Below are 17,936 nucleotides of genomic sequence, written 5' to 3'. Positions count from 1 at the left end.
CCGAAGAGGGGGACAAGACCCCCGAAGTCGGGAGAAGAGGCCGGCGGCGAGGAAGAAAGCCGGACTCCTCCGCTAGCAAAAGAGCTACAAGAAGATAGCGGAGGAGTCCGGCGAGAAGACCCCCCGGAGCTGTGCAATAAAATATTTTTTCCCTGTGTTGTTTTTTTTTGTACTCTTTTTCACAGGTGAATGGGTAGGGGTACATTGTACCCCATACTCATTCACATAGGGTGGGGGGCCGGTATCCGGGGGCCCCCTTATTAAAGGGGGCTCCCGGATTCCGATAAGCCCCCCGCCCGCAGACCCCGACAACCAACGGCCAGGGTTGTCGGGAAGAGGCCCTTGTCCTCATCGACATGGGGACAAGGTGCTTTGGGGTGGGGGGGGCGACACGCCCCCCCCCCCCCTCCCCCAAGGCACCCCCCCCATGTTGAGGGCACGCGGCCTGGTACGGCTCAGGAGGGGGGGGGCGCCCGCTCGTCCCCACCCCCTTTCCTGGCCGGCCGGGTAGCGTGCTCGGATAAGGGTCTGGTGTGGATCTGGGGGGACCCCCACGCCGTTTTTTCGGCGTAGGGGGTTCCCCTTGGAATCCATACCAGACCTAAGGGCCTGGTATGCTCTCGGAGGGGGAACCCACGCCAAATTTTTTTCAGAAATTTGGCGTGGAGTTCCCCCTTCAGAGCTAATAATTCTGTCAAAGTCGCCTCCGTATAGACAGAAATCCGACTTGGAGGCGACCTCCATTGAAATCAATGGGTACCGGTCGCCTACAAGTCGGATTCAAGTAGTACAGGAACTTCTTTTGAAGTCGGAGCGACTTCAGTAGTGTGCATTAAGACAGCTCTCATTCACTTACATTGGTTTTTAAATGTTGTCCGACCTGAGGCGACTTGGGGCGACTTGAAGTCGGATCCCAAGTTGCCCCTGTGTGAACGGACCCTTAAGAGAGAATCTGTGTACGTCCTGTGGCCACGCCCGTACACAGATTCTCTTATTTTTCCAACATCTGAGGTACAGTGCCACGCCTACCTATATCTTTTTTTCATTATCTTAATCTATCCCTTTCGGGCTGGTACTATCTGGTAGAGGCAGCTTTCCCTTTTAATTTGTATACAGTCTCCATAGCGCAACCCCCACCTTCGATTTTTTTCGTCTAAGACAGAATGGTCATGTGCACGCCAAAAAAACAAAAAAAACATCCAGGCAATATCATGCAGCCTAAACCACCAATATCTTTATGATTCTGTGGCACAAATGGAAGGCATAGCTAAAAAAAAAAAAAAAAGGAAAAATGAATTTAGGCGGCCACGACCTACTCTGTTCATCCAGAGCCTACAGGAGCTCAATAAGGGAGGGAAGCACGTAAGGGCAGGCAGCAAAGAAAACAGTGAGAAGGGTTTCTAAGCTGTACCGCATGGAACCTTTTACAGTTCTAAAAATTGGGAGGTAATTTGAGAGGATGGGAAGTGGTCTATCCAGAGCTGCCAAGTCCATTTTTGGGATTGGTCATACTTGTCCTTAGGGATCGCTGTCAATCTTTCGTTGATGAGCGTACCGTGAGCCCAGTTCTTAACCTCTTCAAAGCTAAGAAACGTTGTTGCCATAAATATCTGAGTGATTGGAGTACATTCGTGACGGGTAGCGTCTGCGATAGGTTTATGTAAAAATGCCTCCCATGGGTCTGCTGGAGATTGGATTCTGTAGGAACCTGGCATTGCACCCATGATCCACTGATCACCGTTCGATAAAAGTGAACTTGAGCTTTAAACCTCAAATGGGAACTTCAGTATCTACCCTCTTCTAGATTCAGGCAGTCCATCCCCCTAGGGATTCCTGATATGCATATCTTGGGTAGCTGCAGGGTGGATTTGATTTAAATCACTAGCAAAGACTTGATTTAAATCCACTCCTATTTTATATCATTATTTTTAACCACTTCAATACAGGGCACTTAAACACCTTCCTGCCCAGACCAATTTTGAGCTTTCAGCGCTGTCGCACTTTGAATGACAATTGCGCGGTCATGCTACACTGTACCCAAATAAAATTTTTATCATTTTTTTACCACAAATAGAGCTTTCTTTTGGTGGTATTTGATCACCTCTACGTTTTTTTTTTTTTTTTTTTTTGCACTACAAATACAAAAATACCGAAAATTTTGAAAAAAAACATTTTTTTTTTTTGGTTTCAGTTTCAAAACTTTGTAAATAAGTAAGTTTTCTCCTTCACTGATGGGGCTACACTGATGGGCACTGATAAGGCGGCACTGATGGGCACCAATGTGGCACTGATGGGCGGCACGGACGGACACTGATAGGTGGCACAAATTGGCACTGATAGCTGGTACGGATGGGTGGCACAGATGGGCGGCACAGATAGGCATGGATAGGCACACATAGGCGGCACAGGTGGGCACACATAGGCGGCACAGGTGAGCACACATAGGCGGCATTGGTGTTATACTATAGTAATGGATGCCAATCAGTGATGCCCATTGTGGGCACTGATTGGCATCCATTATGGGCACTGATTGGCACCCATTGTGCTGACTGGCATCCCTGGTGGTCTAGGGAGGATTACCTTTTCCCTGGTGGTCTGGTGGCGTCCCTGGTGGTCCAGTGTGGGCATCCTCGGGGGGGCTGTGCTGATAATCGATCAGCACAGACCCCCCCTGTCAGAGGAGCAGCCGATCGGCTCTCCTCTACTCGCGTCTGACAGACGCGAGTGAGGGAAAGCCGATCACCGGCTCTTCCCATTTACACTGTGATCAGCCGTGATTGGACACGGCTGATCGCGTGGTAAAGAGTCTCCGTCGGAGACTCTTTACTGAGATCGTAGTTGCCGGGTGTCAGACTGACACCCCGCAACAACGATCGCCGTGATGCGCGCCCCCGGGGGCGCGCAGCGGCTCATAATCCTGATCACGTCATATGATGTCCAGTCAGGATTATGCAACCACTTTGCCGCCGTCAATTGCCTATAGGGCGGGCGGCAAGTGGTTAAAGAGCAACTGTTATCTCTGTCCCGCAATGGCTCCTCCTCTGGCTCGCTTTTGACTCACTGACAGTCCCATTCACTTTAATAGGACAATAGTTGATGCGGCAGTGACCCAACAAGGTGAGGGACGTGGATGCCCGCTAACAGGCAATGCCATGATGGATCTGAAATGACAGATGCTATTTTAATGTAAAGACTTATTGTTGCTGATAGTTAAGAAACCTTCATTTTCTTTGCAAATCTTAAAGTTTCTATTTAGAATAATAAACTGCCGGGTTAGTAAAACGGCAAAATTGGAATCAATTCAATCATACAGTTTGTTGTGTACATAGATTTGCAAAACTATGGGATAAAGGAATATTCCTGAACTGTGTTTTATCCCATGGTTACTGTGAAATTGAAATTTGTGTGAATGCATCAATGCAGTGCATGTTCTCAGCTTGCAGCGCTTGAATTGACTGAATAAGTTTACCAAAAATGTTAATATTGCAGAATATACATCCTCATGCTACATAACTAAGCTTTATTTCTTGCTGAACAATCTTGGCTTTCTATTTAAGATGCATTAATTTATCTTTTTAGATCGCTTTTTAGCCCAAGCCATTTATTAACATAAACTTGATAAAAATCCCCAAAAAACAGGAAGGAAAAAAAAGTGTATGTATGTATGTTGCATTTTTGGTGGAAATATATTTATATAAGACAATTCACTTAGCATCCTTAATAAATGTTGTGACAATGTCTGTCTGTTTCAGCAAAAGCCACCTGAAATGTATAAAGTTTTTGATGTAATGCTGGCCATGTACATAAAAAAACAATGGATCGTAGATCTGATTGTTTGTTTGTTTTCCAACAATTCTTCACTGAAAAAACATTTGTGGTTGTATTTGATTAGATGTGTGCCTTTTTTGGCCAGCTTTTGGTATTTTGTCAGATCTCTTCTAGGCGTGGGGGGGGGGGGGGGGGGAAGAGTTACTAAAACTGGAGCACGCAATCTGGTGCAACTGTACGTATTAAACCCAATCCGCTTCTAACTTTAGTTTTGTTCAATTAAACTTTGACGATAAAATCTAGAAGCTGATTGGTTACTATGCACAGGTGCACCATTTTAATCTGTCCAACACTGAGTTAAGGGGAGCAGTAAGTGCCGGTTCACACAGGAGCGACTTGTCAGGCTCCATTCTAATGGGAGCGACTGAAGTCGCTCCAACTTAGAAAAAGGTTCCTGTACTATTTTTGGGGCGACTTCAAGTGACTTTCATTGACTTCTATACAGAAGTCGTTTTGCAAGTCGCTGCTGAAGTCGTGTGCAGGTCGCGTCTGTGAGTCGCGCTGCAAGTTGTCACCCCTGTGTGAACCGGCACTACAGCACAAAAGCTTGCTCCTGTGCCTTCAAGTTATATTGGTCAGTTTTGGTAGATACATTTTTTATTTTTTTTGGACTATTGAGAATACACAGCAAGTTATTAGGTGCAAAATAATGTCTTCCTGTATGTGCCTAGACTAGTCACTAATCAGTTTTAGTGACAGGTATTGTGTTCTGTAAAGTGTGTTTAAAAAAAAAAAAAAAAAAAAAAAAAGTTCCAGCTTCCCTATAGATTAAACATTCTATGAATTGTATGTGTGTTTATGGGCCAGTAGCTCCGTGTCCCAGCCGTAAGGGCTGGTAAACACTGCTAATCCCTTTCTGTTCTCCTGCATACCCCTCTTACTGTTCTACATTGCACAGTCTTGTTATGTGCAGGCAAACCAAACAAAATTAGAGATTTACGAAAGGCAAATGGCCTGCTAAAACCTCCAGGAGGGGCAGCAGTATTAGAACTTGTTTATCAAGGCTGTTGTGGTCACTGCAAATAGTTGTAGGCTTGCAGAGTGATTGGCTCACATATCTTGCTCAGAGTGATACTTGTTAAATAGTGTGTGTTTAGCTATGCTTTCTAACACTCCTAATGTGCATTAATGTCTGTGTAAACATGCTGCGGCTACCAAACATGTATAACCCGTGACTCCCATCCTTGTTGTGCACATATAATGAATAAATTGCCAGTACATTTTAAAACATGTATGGGTAGATCTAAAATGATAGCTATCTATGTTCAGCGCTATCCATTTACAGATTACAAATGTTGATTAGCATACAATTACAATCCCACCAAAAAGGTGTGGAAAAGTGCAGACACATAGGAACAAAACTATAAAATAAGTGAATGCAAATGCTCATCAATCCATAGGTACATGAATTGGGAAAGTCCTCCACCATCACCCCAATCTTACTGCCTCTTACTATAAAAATGTGACCACCTTAACCACTTTCAGACCGGACCATTTTGCTGGTAAATGACCAGAGGTCTTTTTACACTTTGGCACTGCGCTGCTTTAACTGGTAATTGCGCGGTCATGCAATGTTGTACCCAAACAAAATTTGCGTCCTTTTCTTCCCACAAATAGAGCTTTCTTTTGATGGTATTTGATTGCCTCTGCGATTTTTATTTTTTGCGATATAAACGTAAAAAGACCGCAAATTTTGAAAAAAAATGATATTTTCTACTTTTTGTTATTAGAAAAATCCAATAAACTCAATTTTAGTCATACATTTAGGACAAAATGTATTCAGCCACATGTCTTTGGTAAAAAAAAAGTCAATAATTGTATATTTATTGGTTTGCGCAAAAGTTGTCACATCTACAAACTAAGGTACGTTTTCTGGAATTTACGCAGCTTTTAGTTTACGACTGCCTATCTCATTTCTTGAGGTGCTAAAATGACAGGGCAGTACAAAACCCCCCCAAATGACCCCATTTTGGAAAGTAGACCCCCTAAGGAAATTGATAAGAGGCATGTTGAGCCCATTGAATATTTTATTTTTTTGCCTCAAGCGATTGAATAATGACAAAAAAAAAATTTTTTTTTTTTTTTTACACAAAGTTGTCACTAAATGATATATTGCTCACACATGCTATGGGCGTATGTGAAATGACACCCCAAAATAAATTCTGCTGCTTCTCCTGAGTACGGGGATACCACATATGTGGGACTTTTTGGGAGCCTAGCCGCGTACAGGGCCCCGAAAACCAAGCACCGCCTTCAGGCTTTCTAAGGGCGTAAATTTTTGATTTCACGCCTCACTACCTATTACAGTTTTGAAGGCCATAAAATGCCAAGATGGCACAAAACCCCCACAAATGACCCCATTTTAGAAAGTAGACACCCCAAGCTATTTGCTGAGAGGCATGTTGAGTCCATGGAATATTTTATATTTTGCCACAAGTTGCGGGAAAATTACAAACTTTTTTTTTTTTTTTTTTTTTTTCACAAAGTTGTCACTAAATGATATATTGCTCATGCATGCCATGGGCATATGTGAAATGACACCCCAAAATAAATTCTGCTGCTTCTCCTGAGTACGGGGATACCACATATGTGGGACTTTTTGGGAGCCTAGCCGCGTACGGGGCCCCGAAAACCAAGCACCGCCTTCAGGCTTTCTAAGGGCGTAATTTTTTGAGTTCACTTCTCACTACCTATTACAGTTTTGAAGGCCATAAAATGCCAAGATGGCACAAAACCCCCACAAATGACCCCATTTTAGAAAGTAGACACCCCAAGCTATTTGCTGAGAGGCATGTTGAGTCCATGGAATATTTTATATTTTGCCACAAGTTGCGGGAAAATTACAAACTTTTTTTTTTTTTCACAAAGTTGTCACTAAATGATATATTGCTCACGCATGCCATGGGCATATGTGAAATGACACCCCAAAATAAATTCTGCTGCTTCTCCTGAGTACGGGGATACCACATATGTGGGACTTTTTGGGAGCCTAGCCGCGTACGGGGCCCCAAAAACCAAGCACCGCCTTCAGGCTTTCTAAGGGCGTTACAGTTTTGAAGGCCATAAAATGCCAAGATGGCACAAACCCCCCCCCCCAAATGACCCCATTTTAGAAAGTAGACACCCCTAAATTTAGGGGTACACTAGTGAGACTAGGTAATAAATGGCGGGTGCCCTGAAACTATAAAAAAATAACTAACCAACCAGCGTCACCTGTAACAGTTATATGGTGATCACTGGTGAAAGGGTTAACTAGGGGGCAATCAGGGGGCTTTATGCGGTAGTATATGGGGGTCCCTGGCGCTATAAAAAGCTGCGGCGAACCTAAATACCTACCTGCCTAACTAGCGTCACCTGTGACACTAATACAGCGATCAGAAAAACGATCGCTTATTAGGCTGGGTTCACACTGGAGCGATGCGGGAACGCCACGAATGCGCGGCGGGTTCCCGCATCGCATGCCTCCCGGCGGCAGTTCACACTGCCCTATGCGAACTGCTGGGAGTGTCAGTGAAATGTTAATGACACCCCCAGATCAGTTCGCATATCGCAGTGCGATCTGCAAACTTGGATCGCATGGTGTGAACACCCATGCGATCCGATTCTGCTGCGGACCAAAAAAAGGGTCCCGTGCGAGTTTGCGGCGGGTGCGGCGGGTGCGACACGAATTCAGCCATACTATCTGTATAGCTGAACTCGAATCGCACAGAGATCGGATGTGATTTGCACTGCAGTGCGGTGCGAATCACATCCGTTCTCATAAACCGCTGCAATGTGAACCCAGCCTTAGTGACACTGGCGACGGGGGGTGATCACGGGGTTAAACCTTTATTGGGGGGGTTAGGGGGGTACCTTAGAACTAAAGGGGGCTAACCCTAACTGCCCTAACAGTTATTAGTCACAAATGACACCTGCCGGGTGATCAGGGGGTTAAACCTTTATTAGGTAATAAATGGCGGGTGCCCTGAAACTATAAAAAAATAACTAACCAACCAGCGTCACCTGTAACAGTTATATGGTGATCACTGGTGAAAGGGTTAACTAGGGGGCAATCAGGGGGCTTTATGCGGTAGTATATGGGGGTCCCTAGCGCTATAAAAAGCTGCGGCGAACCTAAATACCTACCTGCCTAACTAGCGTCACCTGTGACACTAATACGGCGATCAGAAAAATGATCGCTTATTAGGCTGGGTTCACACTGGAGCGATGCGGAAACGCCGCGAATCCGCGGCGGGTTCCCGCATCGCATGCCTCCCGGCGGCAGTTCACACTGCCCTATGCGAACTGCTGGGAGTGTCAGTGAAATGTTACTGACACCCCCAGATCAGTTCGCATATCGCAGTGCGATCTGCAAACTCGGATCGCATGGTGTGAACACCCATGCGATCCGATTCTGCTGCGGGCCAAAAAAAGGGTCCCGTGCGAATTTGCGGCGGGTGCGGCGGGTGTGGCGGGTGCGGCGGGTGCGGCGAATGGCTGAACTCGAATCGCACAGAGATCGGATGTGATTTGCACTGCAGTGCGGTGCGAATCACATTCGTTCTCATAAACCGCTGCAATGTGAACCCAGCCTTAGTGACACTGGCGACGGGGGGTGATCATGGGGTTAAACCTTTATTGGGGGGGTTAGGGGGGTACATTAGAACTAAAGGGGGCTAACCCTAACTGCCCTAACAGTTATTACAGTCACAAATGACACCAATGCAAAAAAAAAAAAAAAAAAAAAAAAAATGACATTGGTGTCACTGTGACTGGGGGGCAGGGGTAATTGGGGGGGTGATCGGGGGGTAAAGGGGGGGTGTGAGTGTGCCTGGCATGTTCTACTGTGTGTGGGATGTGTTGGTGCAACTCACTGATCCGCTCTCCTCCGTGTCGGAACGAAAAATACCGACACGGAGGAGAGAATACATCACTTCCTCTCCTGTGTTTACATTACAGGAGAGGAAGTGATGTCACCGGGGATTTCCATTCGTCGGGAGCGATCGCGAGGGGGTGGCCATGAATGAATGGCCGTCCCCTCGTCCGGGATCGCTCCCGAACGAAAACCGACCGCCGCAGGCACCGGGCGGGGGCCCGATCGGGCCCCCGACCCGCGGGAGGCAAAACACGTACATCTACGTGCTTATGCCTGCCCGTGCCATTCTGATGACGTAGATCGGCGTTAGGCGGTCGGCAAGTGGTTAAGGAATGGTCGATTAGTACAGTTTTAAACATCCACATTATTATTATTATTATTCATGATTTATATAGCGGCAACAGTTTACGCATCGCTTTACAATGTATAGGGGGAACAACACAATTACAGTACAATACAAAAGGTACAGGAGGGCCCTGCTCGTAGAGCTTACATTCTAAAGGGAGGGGGTGGCAGTACAAAAGGTAATAGCTGCAGAGAATGATTTGATGGGGGTACATATAAATCGTCAATTGGTTCACTGTATATGCAGCACTCCTTCCCAATCCAGTGTCCATTAAGCCAGATCTCTTCTAATGCAACATACATGGAAAAAAAAAAGGCCATCTTTTAGGGTAGTAAAACCGCAAAGAGTAGATTATTCAAAGTATTGCACTTAAATTCACAAATATAAAAGCCAGCATATCAAATGTTTCAAACAAACAGGATGGCCGTGATCCATGCCAGCGCATGATGACATATCGCGTGACTCCACCCTATGCATTTCACTATCGGAAGACTGATTTAATACCCAGGAACTAATATTTTAGTAGAATATTATCAGTGACAGACTATACATTTCTTTGAGAGGTTCATTGAAGGTGCAATTGTGGGCAAAATGAAAGTGTCCTCTAACAAAACTTTATTACAGGTTGATGCTACCAATAAGTCTATTTAATTTTGTGCTTTCAAAAGGGTGGCGATACTATCTCTTCTGCAGTGAAATCACACAGCGTAGTCTAAGGCAGGGCTCGACAAAACCCGGGCGCCAGGTCGCATTGGCGACTAGAAATAGCGACCTCGCGCCTGGGGCAGCACAGCTGGGGTTATCCTGTCTCTGTGGACCCCCCCAGTGTGATCGCGTCAGGCCGTTCCGCCGGCGGCCGAAAATTTAGGCCGCGGCTTTGAGGCCTTCTGCGGTCCTATGATTCCTTATGGAATTTGGCGCCCTCTTGTGGTCGCCGTTGGTATGACAAACCAGCAATGCTAATGAAGTTTCCTCTGCCTGTTTTATATTACCTGCCTCTTCTTCCCTTTATTTAGAACCCCCTAAACATTATATATATTTTTTATTCTAACACCCTAGAGAATAAAATGGTGGTTGTTGCAATACTGTCTGTCACACCGTATTTGTGCAGCGGACTTACAAGCGCACTTTTGTTGGGAAAATAATTTAGTTAATAAAAAAATAAGACAACAGTAAAGTTAGCCCAATTATTTTTTATATTGTGAAAGATAATGTTACGCCGAGTAAATTGATACCCAACATGTCATGCTTCAAAATTGCACCCGCAATGGCGACAAACTTTTACCCTTTAAAATCTCCATTGGCGACGTTTAAAAAAATTCTACAGGTTGCACGTTTTGAGTTACAGAGGAGGTCTGGGGCTAGAATTATTGCTCTCGCTCTACCGATCACGGCGCTACCTCCTATGTGTGGTTCGAACACCGATTTTATATGCGGGCAGGACAGGGCGCGTTTAAAAATTATTTTTTCTGCTTATTTTAACTTTTTGTTTTTTTCCACTGATCTTTTAAAAAAAATGTTGTCACTTTTATTCTTATTACAAGGAATGTAAAAATCCCTTGTAATAGAAAAAGCATGACAGGTCCTCTTAAATATGAGATCTGGGGTCAGAGAGACCTCGGATCTCATATTTACACTAAAATGCAATTGAAAAAAAAAATTGTCATTTGAAAAAAATAAATTAAATAAAATGTCCCTCTAAGAGCTATGGGCAATGACTTGGGGGGGGGGGCGGCGACGGCGCTGCTATCTTCCCCTCACTCGTCTCCATGTCAGGCCAGGGACAGGTCCGGATCGCCGTCACGGACCTGGTGCCTAACTTTTTAAGCTGGCTCCTAGATTCCAAGCAAATTTTGTCAACCCCTGGTCTAAGGCTTGATTCACACCTATGCATTTTTTTTTTTTTTGTGCATTTTGCTTATTTTCTCTAAAGAACATGTTCCATAAAAAACCATGTTGAATGGACTGTAGTGCAAAAAAAGCACTAGGCTGGCTTCACACCTATGGGTTGTAGTAACGAGTATGTTGCTGCAATGCACAGTACTGTAGTATTCACACATTAGCGCATTGTGGTGCTGTTCAATCTGAATGGCACCTCACTGTACTAAGGCAATGAGCGTTGTATGTTTTTTATATACATCATGGGGAGGGGGGATAAAAGGATAAGGTTCTGCTTTCGGTCAGTTTAAGAGCCCCTTGACACTACTTTTCTTTTCCTTTTTAAAAAGCAGTAAATTAGCTATTTGCTGAGGCTGGGTTCCCACTGGTATGACACGACAGTCGTACCACTTTGGATCCGACTTTGCCCTGCGACTTGAAGTCTGACATGCATCCGACTTCAATGAAAAAGGATCTGACTTTGATCCCTGACAATAGCAGGCACTGTGTCTGGTATGAATCTCCACACACAATGTAAAAAAAAGGTATGGGTTCCCCTCCAAGAGCATACCAGGCCCTTCAGTCTGGTATGGATTTTTAGGTTCGGGTGCTCGCTCGTCCCCACCCCCTTTCCTGACCTGCCAGGCTGTGTGCTCGGATAAGGGTCTGGTATGGATCTTGGTGGGACATGGGGGTTCCACTCCAAGAGCATACCAGGCCCTTCAGTCTGGTATGGATTTTAAGGGGGAACCCCCCGCTGGTTTAAAGAAAAAATAAAATTGGCGTGGTGTTCCCCTTTAAGATCATTGGAGCAGAAGTCGCATGCCAAAGTCGGGTCAGTTAAGATGGGGATCCGGCTTTGATCTGATTTCAGTGATATTCAATAGGCTGAAGCAGGACCAAAGTAGTGCAGGAACCTTTTTCAAAGTCAGACTGACTTGTATCGGACCAGTTAAGATGGCTCCTATAGGGAAACTTGATTTTCATACCAGTGTGAACCTGGCCTTAAAGCGGAGGTCCACCCTAAAGTGGACCTTCCGCTCATTGGAATCCTCCCCCCCCCACCCACTTCCGGCGTAGATTCTGCAGAAAGGAACGCCCCTTTCTGCAGAATCTACGCCCCTTTCCGAAAGTCCCCCGCTGCCTGCTGGGAAACACACGGATCCCAGAGACAGTGGGGACCATCCTTATTGTGCAGCGCGACTCGCGCATGCGCAGTAGGGAACCGGGAACTGAAGCCGAAAGGCTCCACTTCCTGATTCCCATACCCAAGATGGCGGCGGCAGCACCCGAGAGACGATCGAGAGATCGGCTTCGGGTGCCGACATCGCGGGCGCGCTGGGCGGGTAAGTGTCATTATTTTAAAAGTCAGCAGCTGCAGTATTTGTAGCTGCTGGCTTTTAAAAAAAAAATAAAAAAAATAAAAAAAACGGCGGAACTCCCGGCGGACTCCCGCTTTAAGGTGAATATTTCAGTGCAAGTATTTTTAAAGTTATTCACCACCATTGAATGTTTGAAGTCACCTTCACTGCTTTATAAATATGCCCTTCTTCAGTTTTAAATACTTAAAAAAAAAAAAACGTTTAAACCATATAGTTGTCTCAGCCCCTATAACCTTCCCTTGGCTGGACATATTGATCTGCATGTACAGTCATGGCTGAAAATAGTAGCACCGCTGCATTTCTGTTGTAATTACAAATGTTTAGCCCTTCTCATGTTTATCTCTTTTGTTTGTATTTGTATGACGCTAAAAAGGGGAGAAACAAAAAGCCAAATCTGAAACCATTCCATGCAAAACTCCAAAAATTGATTGGACAAGATTATTGGCACATCCCGTGGAAAAAATCTAATTTGCTTCCTATAACCATCAATGCGTTTCTTATGCCACGTACACACGGTCGGAGAATCCGTCGGAATGCGTCTTATCGGACCGTGTCGTCGGATAATCCGACTGTGTGGTATGCATCGGACTGATTCCGTCCGAATCACCATCGGACCCAATTTTCCAACATGTTGGAAATATTTCCCGACCAACTGGGCCGATCATGTGTAGAGCATTTTCATCGGACCAAGTGCCACGCATGCTCAGATCAAATTCCTACATCAAAGCTATTGGCTACTAGCCTGAACGTAGTCCCATCGTAACGAAATTACGTCATCACATTCTGAATGATCGGATTTTTCGACAACTTAGTCTGACCGTGTGTATGCAACAGTTTCGGACAAGATCCGACGGACAAAATCCGGATTTGGGTTGTCGAAATCTCCGACCGTGTGTACAGGGGCTTACACCTCCTTCTTTTATTTATTTGTTGCCAACTCCTCCATGTCTCAGATTCAAAGTGTTCCTTTTCCCAACTGCTGTTTTTGCAATCTCTCCACATGTGCTCTATGGGATTTAGCTCTGGACTCATTGCTGGCCAGTTCAGTACTCTCCAGAACTTTGTTTTAAACCGTTTCTAGGTGCTTTTATTTTTTTTTTTTTTTTTTTATGTGTTGAATTATTTTGGTAGCCTTCAGCTTTTATAATGCCATGCACACCGTCAAGACATCTAATTCTGAAGCAGTAAAACAACCCCAAAACATCAGTGAACCTCTGCCATGTTTAACTCTAGGGGCTGTGTTTTCTTTAAAGACCTCATTTCTTTTTCTGAAAACAGTAGAATGATGGGCTTTACCATAAAGCTGTAATTTGTTTCGTCTGTAAATAGCACATTCTTCTAAATAGATTTTGACTTCCTCCGGGTAAGTTTTGGCAGACTCTAATCCTGATTTTTTTTATGTTTGTGTCGGCAGTGGGGTCCTCCTGGATCTCCTACCATAGCGTCCCCTTTTAATCAATTCAAACAATCCTTTGTTGCAATCTTTTTGATCAATTTTTCTCTCTTGTCCAGGTAGATTAGCTACAGTGCCATGGCACTGTAAACCTCTTGACAATGTTGTGCACAGTGGTCACAGAAACATTGAGATCTCTGGAGATGGACTTGTAACCTTGAGACTGTCCATGCTTTTCCACACTTTTTTATTTTTTTAATTTTTTTTTACATTTTTTTTTTTTTTTTTTTAAATCCTCAGAGAATTCTTTGCTTTTCCTTCTCCTCCATGCCCCTTGTGGCACAGAAACACCAGAAAGGTTGAGTCAATTTTACACCATTTTAACTGGTTGTCAGTGTGATTTCTATATTGTCAGCACCTGTCAATTGATAGATTTCAGTTTAATTACAAATTGCAGGAGCATCACACACATGGAATGCAATTATTTCTTACAGTTTTGAGAAGGTTCGATCAGATTGTATGGCTCAGAGCAGTGGGAAACAGTCTTACTTTGGAAGTTTGCAGTCAGGGTGTCCAAGCGGAGGTGTCCTCCCACACACCAATAGACAAAAGGTGCCAATTAAATTTGGTCATACCAGTATAAACAATAGAAATAAACATGAGAATGCTTAAACATTTGTAATTGCAACAATTTTGTGGGTGAAGTGGTGCATTATCTGCTAGAAATGCAGGGTTGTTAATATTTTTGGCCATGACTGTAAATGCGGAAATATTAAAGCATGTTTTTATTGGGAAGGGGTTGTGGTTTATTTATTTTGCTATAGTGGTCCTTTTTTAATGCAAAAAAATTTGGAAAATTATCAGTAAATACTTCTTAAAATGTCGATCAACTCATTGTTCTGTGCTAGGAATTCAAATTAAGCAAGGTGGCCTTTCATTAGGTTTATATAATATTATTATACAGGATTTAAAGGGTTACATTAGGGTATTTAACCAAAAGTTTTTTTTTTTTTTTTTTTTTTTTGTTGACTGCTTATTCTTATGCTCCTTTTTTTTTTTTCCCCAGAATGCTGATTACACAACGGGACAGGTATTTGACTTGTCTGAGAAATTAGAGCAATCAGAAGCCCAGCTTGGACGTGGCAGCTTTATGCTGGGATTAGAAACTCACGATAGGAAATCTGAAGACAAACTGGCCAAAGCTACAAGAGACAGGTATTCAGTTATTGAATGGTTTAAGCAACATCACCTGTTTTCAGATATTAAGTTATAGTGAATATGTGAGCGCCATTTTAAAAGTACCACCTAATAATTTTTTTCAATCCTTATAAATGTGGTATTTAGAGGCCCACAGCACGCATGTGAATGAGCCCCAAGACCTCACACAGAGAGCTTTATTTTTAAACTCAGTTTTATCTTTCAGATTTAGCAGGAATTGTGCAAGTTATTGTTTGTGTCCACTAAGGATTTTAGGGGTCCAGGCAGGCTGTACTGGGCCCCATGATTTCTAACAGCAGCTCTGGTGGTAGGGGGCAGTGTGGTGCACCCTCTTCCCCTTTTTTTTTTTATTTTTTATTTTTTTATCTTGATGCATAGAATGCATTAAGATAAAAATAAACTGCCTTTACAACCACTTTAAGTGTAGAAACACACAAGAAGTACATTGTTCAACATTAAAAAGTTACAACACAACAATATAAATGCATACTTCATTGTCGCCTTATGCCTATACAACTGACACTTTACTGTGAGCCAGGAGTATAACTTTTGCTATAATTCTGGCACGCCAACGCTGGACCCTCATGTCTCTTCTCCAGAGTCACCTAATCACGGGGTGCTTTGTATTATGTGATCCTATTCACAAAATGCAAAGCCTTCTTTGAATGGACAGCAGAGGGGAGGAGACGGATGCGCAGAGTGGCTGCTGTGTGAGAAATTAACATCTCTCCTGTCAGAGCATTGGCATATAGCGATTAGCTGTACTCCTGGTGCTCAGCAAAACTGTTGGTTAGAGAAAAGTCTCACCACTCCAGGAGCACACATGCAGATAGTCAACTGTTCTCTCAGCCTGGAGGCCACAGGTGCTGGCATTTGCCGATGGCAACAGACGAAAGTAGACTCTGGACTGCCGCACTCTTCAGAAAAAAGGCCTTTCTTTATTAAAAAGTCACATCAAAAACCCAACAAGCACAGCGGACAAAATAAGCTGATGTTTCGCAGTAGTGCTTAATCATAGCCCTTAATCAGCAAAACTGTTGTAAATTAGTCATAAGTCCATGAGGTGGCAAGCACCTTGTTACGACTTAACCCGTAGTAAGCCAGCACATTTTAGAAAGTGGCTGAATTCTTGGAATACAGCCTTAATCCCTCGTTCACACAGTGAGATTTGTCATTTGATTTCACAGTTCCAATTCACATGACCACATGAAGTCTTACCCCATTCCTGGCAATGTACCTGTTCAAAAGGTTCCTGCACTAGTTTTTGCCTGTTTTCATTGCAACTTGCATAGACTTCTGTTAAAGCAAGCTGTAATGAAATCGGTGCCATTTGGACCTTTGATCTGTGGCTTTAAAATTGCATTGAAGTAGCAAGATTTAAAAGCTGCACCAGTTTGGAAAACCTGTTTGTGTACACCTGACTAGGGGCGATAGCAATGTTTTATGTTGTTGTACCTTGTGTTTAATTTAGGTGAATTGGCGCCATGTCAACACCAACCGATTTTTTTTTTTTTTTTTTTTTTTTTTTTTCTGCTGCTTTTGTTTTTTGGTTTATGTATCTGCCTGTTCTCACTGAACAAAATGTTGTTGTTAGTCTTGTTCTGCCCAGTCTGGTGTATTCAATAAAAACTTTAAATGATAAAAAGCTGCACCAGGGCTTAGTCATTTACCCCTTAGTGGTGAGGTCCATGTCAGACTGAGCACTAGTGCTTTAGGGAATGCTGTATAATTTACCTGGACAGGCATTCACTGTATATTGCTGAACAGCAAACCAGTGAATATTCTTGTATCCATACAGTGCTGCTTGTGAAAATTATTATTTTTTCAAACTTCTTTGAACTCATTTTAACTTTCTATAGAAAGAGGGTGGCAAATTTAGAGTGCCGTTACCTGATGAAACTCTGTGTATACTGTATATAATGCCCATCAATTTAGCTAAAAGTTCACTGAATTGGGACCGACCGATAAGGTGAACCAGGAAGTATGTGGCCTTTGGGCCAAAGCTGGAGAGTCGCCTTCTTACAAAAAAAACACTGTCCTTCCCAGCCTCCTGTGACAGTTTTTGGACCTGACAATTGGCCCCTTAAAGTGGATGTAAACCCAATGTCATCCTTTGTAAACTACTGCCATAGGGATTATCTATAAGGATATACATGCCTCCTGCATGTATCTTTTACCTGTCAAATGTCTCCCCTCTGTCTGCTATGAGACCTGAAAAACTGCAGATTCTGTGTGTGGATCTGTTGTCTGGAGCTCGGCTGGTGGAGTCATGTCAGTAGACTCCCCGCCCACCTCTACATAATGCATTTTCTCCTGTGTATTTCTTGCACTGAACTTCTGCTATGATCACTAACCTCCAGTGAAAAGACAGGAAAGTAACCACATGACTTCAGCATGCCCAATTATGCTGAAGTGTGGAACATCCAATTCTGGCAGAGCAGCAGAAGAAAGGAGTGGGAGGGAATTAAAAATGAATGCATGTCTCTTGGGCTAGTGCATGAGATATGTAATTCACCTGTCACTCACAGCAGGGGGGCGGGAGAATTTGACAACGTTTTTCTCTGTTTGTCAAGATTTATCTCACTGAACAATTAAGAGGATTGCTCAGAGCTAGATTAAAGGGGAGTTCCAGGCTTTTCATGTTTATTAAAAGTCAGCAGCTACAAAAAGTCTAGTTGCTGACTTTTAATAAACACACTTACCTGTTCCACGGTCCAGCGATGCGGCCAAACGGGGTGTCTCTCCTCTCCGCTAGTGCCACCATTGCCACTCTGGGCACCAAGCTGTGACATCTTTTGACTTCAAGGCCGGGCACATATGGCACGTGCGCACTGCACTCCCGGAGTGGACAGGTGATCCCCTGGGACTTGTCGCATGTCCCAGGAGATCGCCTAGAGGGAGGGGCCGCCCTCCTCCCAGCCCCCCCAAAAAATGACATGCTAAATGTGGCCTGTAAGGGGGCGAGGCGTGCTTAATGCTGAAGTTCTATTCTTGGGTGGAACTCCGCTTTAACTCTTTGTGGCAAGACTGGGCTCA

At 44.0% G+C, this 17,936-nt stretch overlaps 1 protein-coding gene across 1 annotated transcript in view; it reads left to right on the top strand.

Annotated features, from left to right (window-relative positions):
* The window catches only part of COPS5 (COP9 signalosome subunit 5), a 47,287-nt gene that overhangs the window by 28,876 nt on the left and 475 nt on the right, over positions 1-17,936 (top strand). The window contains exon 7 of the mRNA XM_077492830.1: positions 14,749-14,897. Coding sequence (XP_077348956.1) covers positions 14,749-14,897 — 149 coding nt within the window. The remainder of the gene's footprint in view (positions 1-14,748; positions 14,898-17,936) is intronic.

Source organism: Lithobates pipiens, unplaced genomic scaffold, assembly GCF_037356315.1.
Source record: "Lithobates pipiens isolate NorthernLeopardFrog02 unplaced genomic scaffold, aLitPip1_a1.2 Scaffold_19, whole genome shotgun sequence".
NCBI classification, from domain to species: Eukaryota; Metazoa; Chordata; class Amphibia; order Anura; family Ranidae; genus Lithobates; species Lithobates pipiens.
The sequence above is the reverse complement of the archived record's forward strand: the minus strand, read 5'-3'. Positions and strand labels throughout refer to the sequence as shown.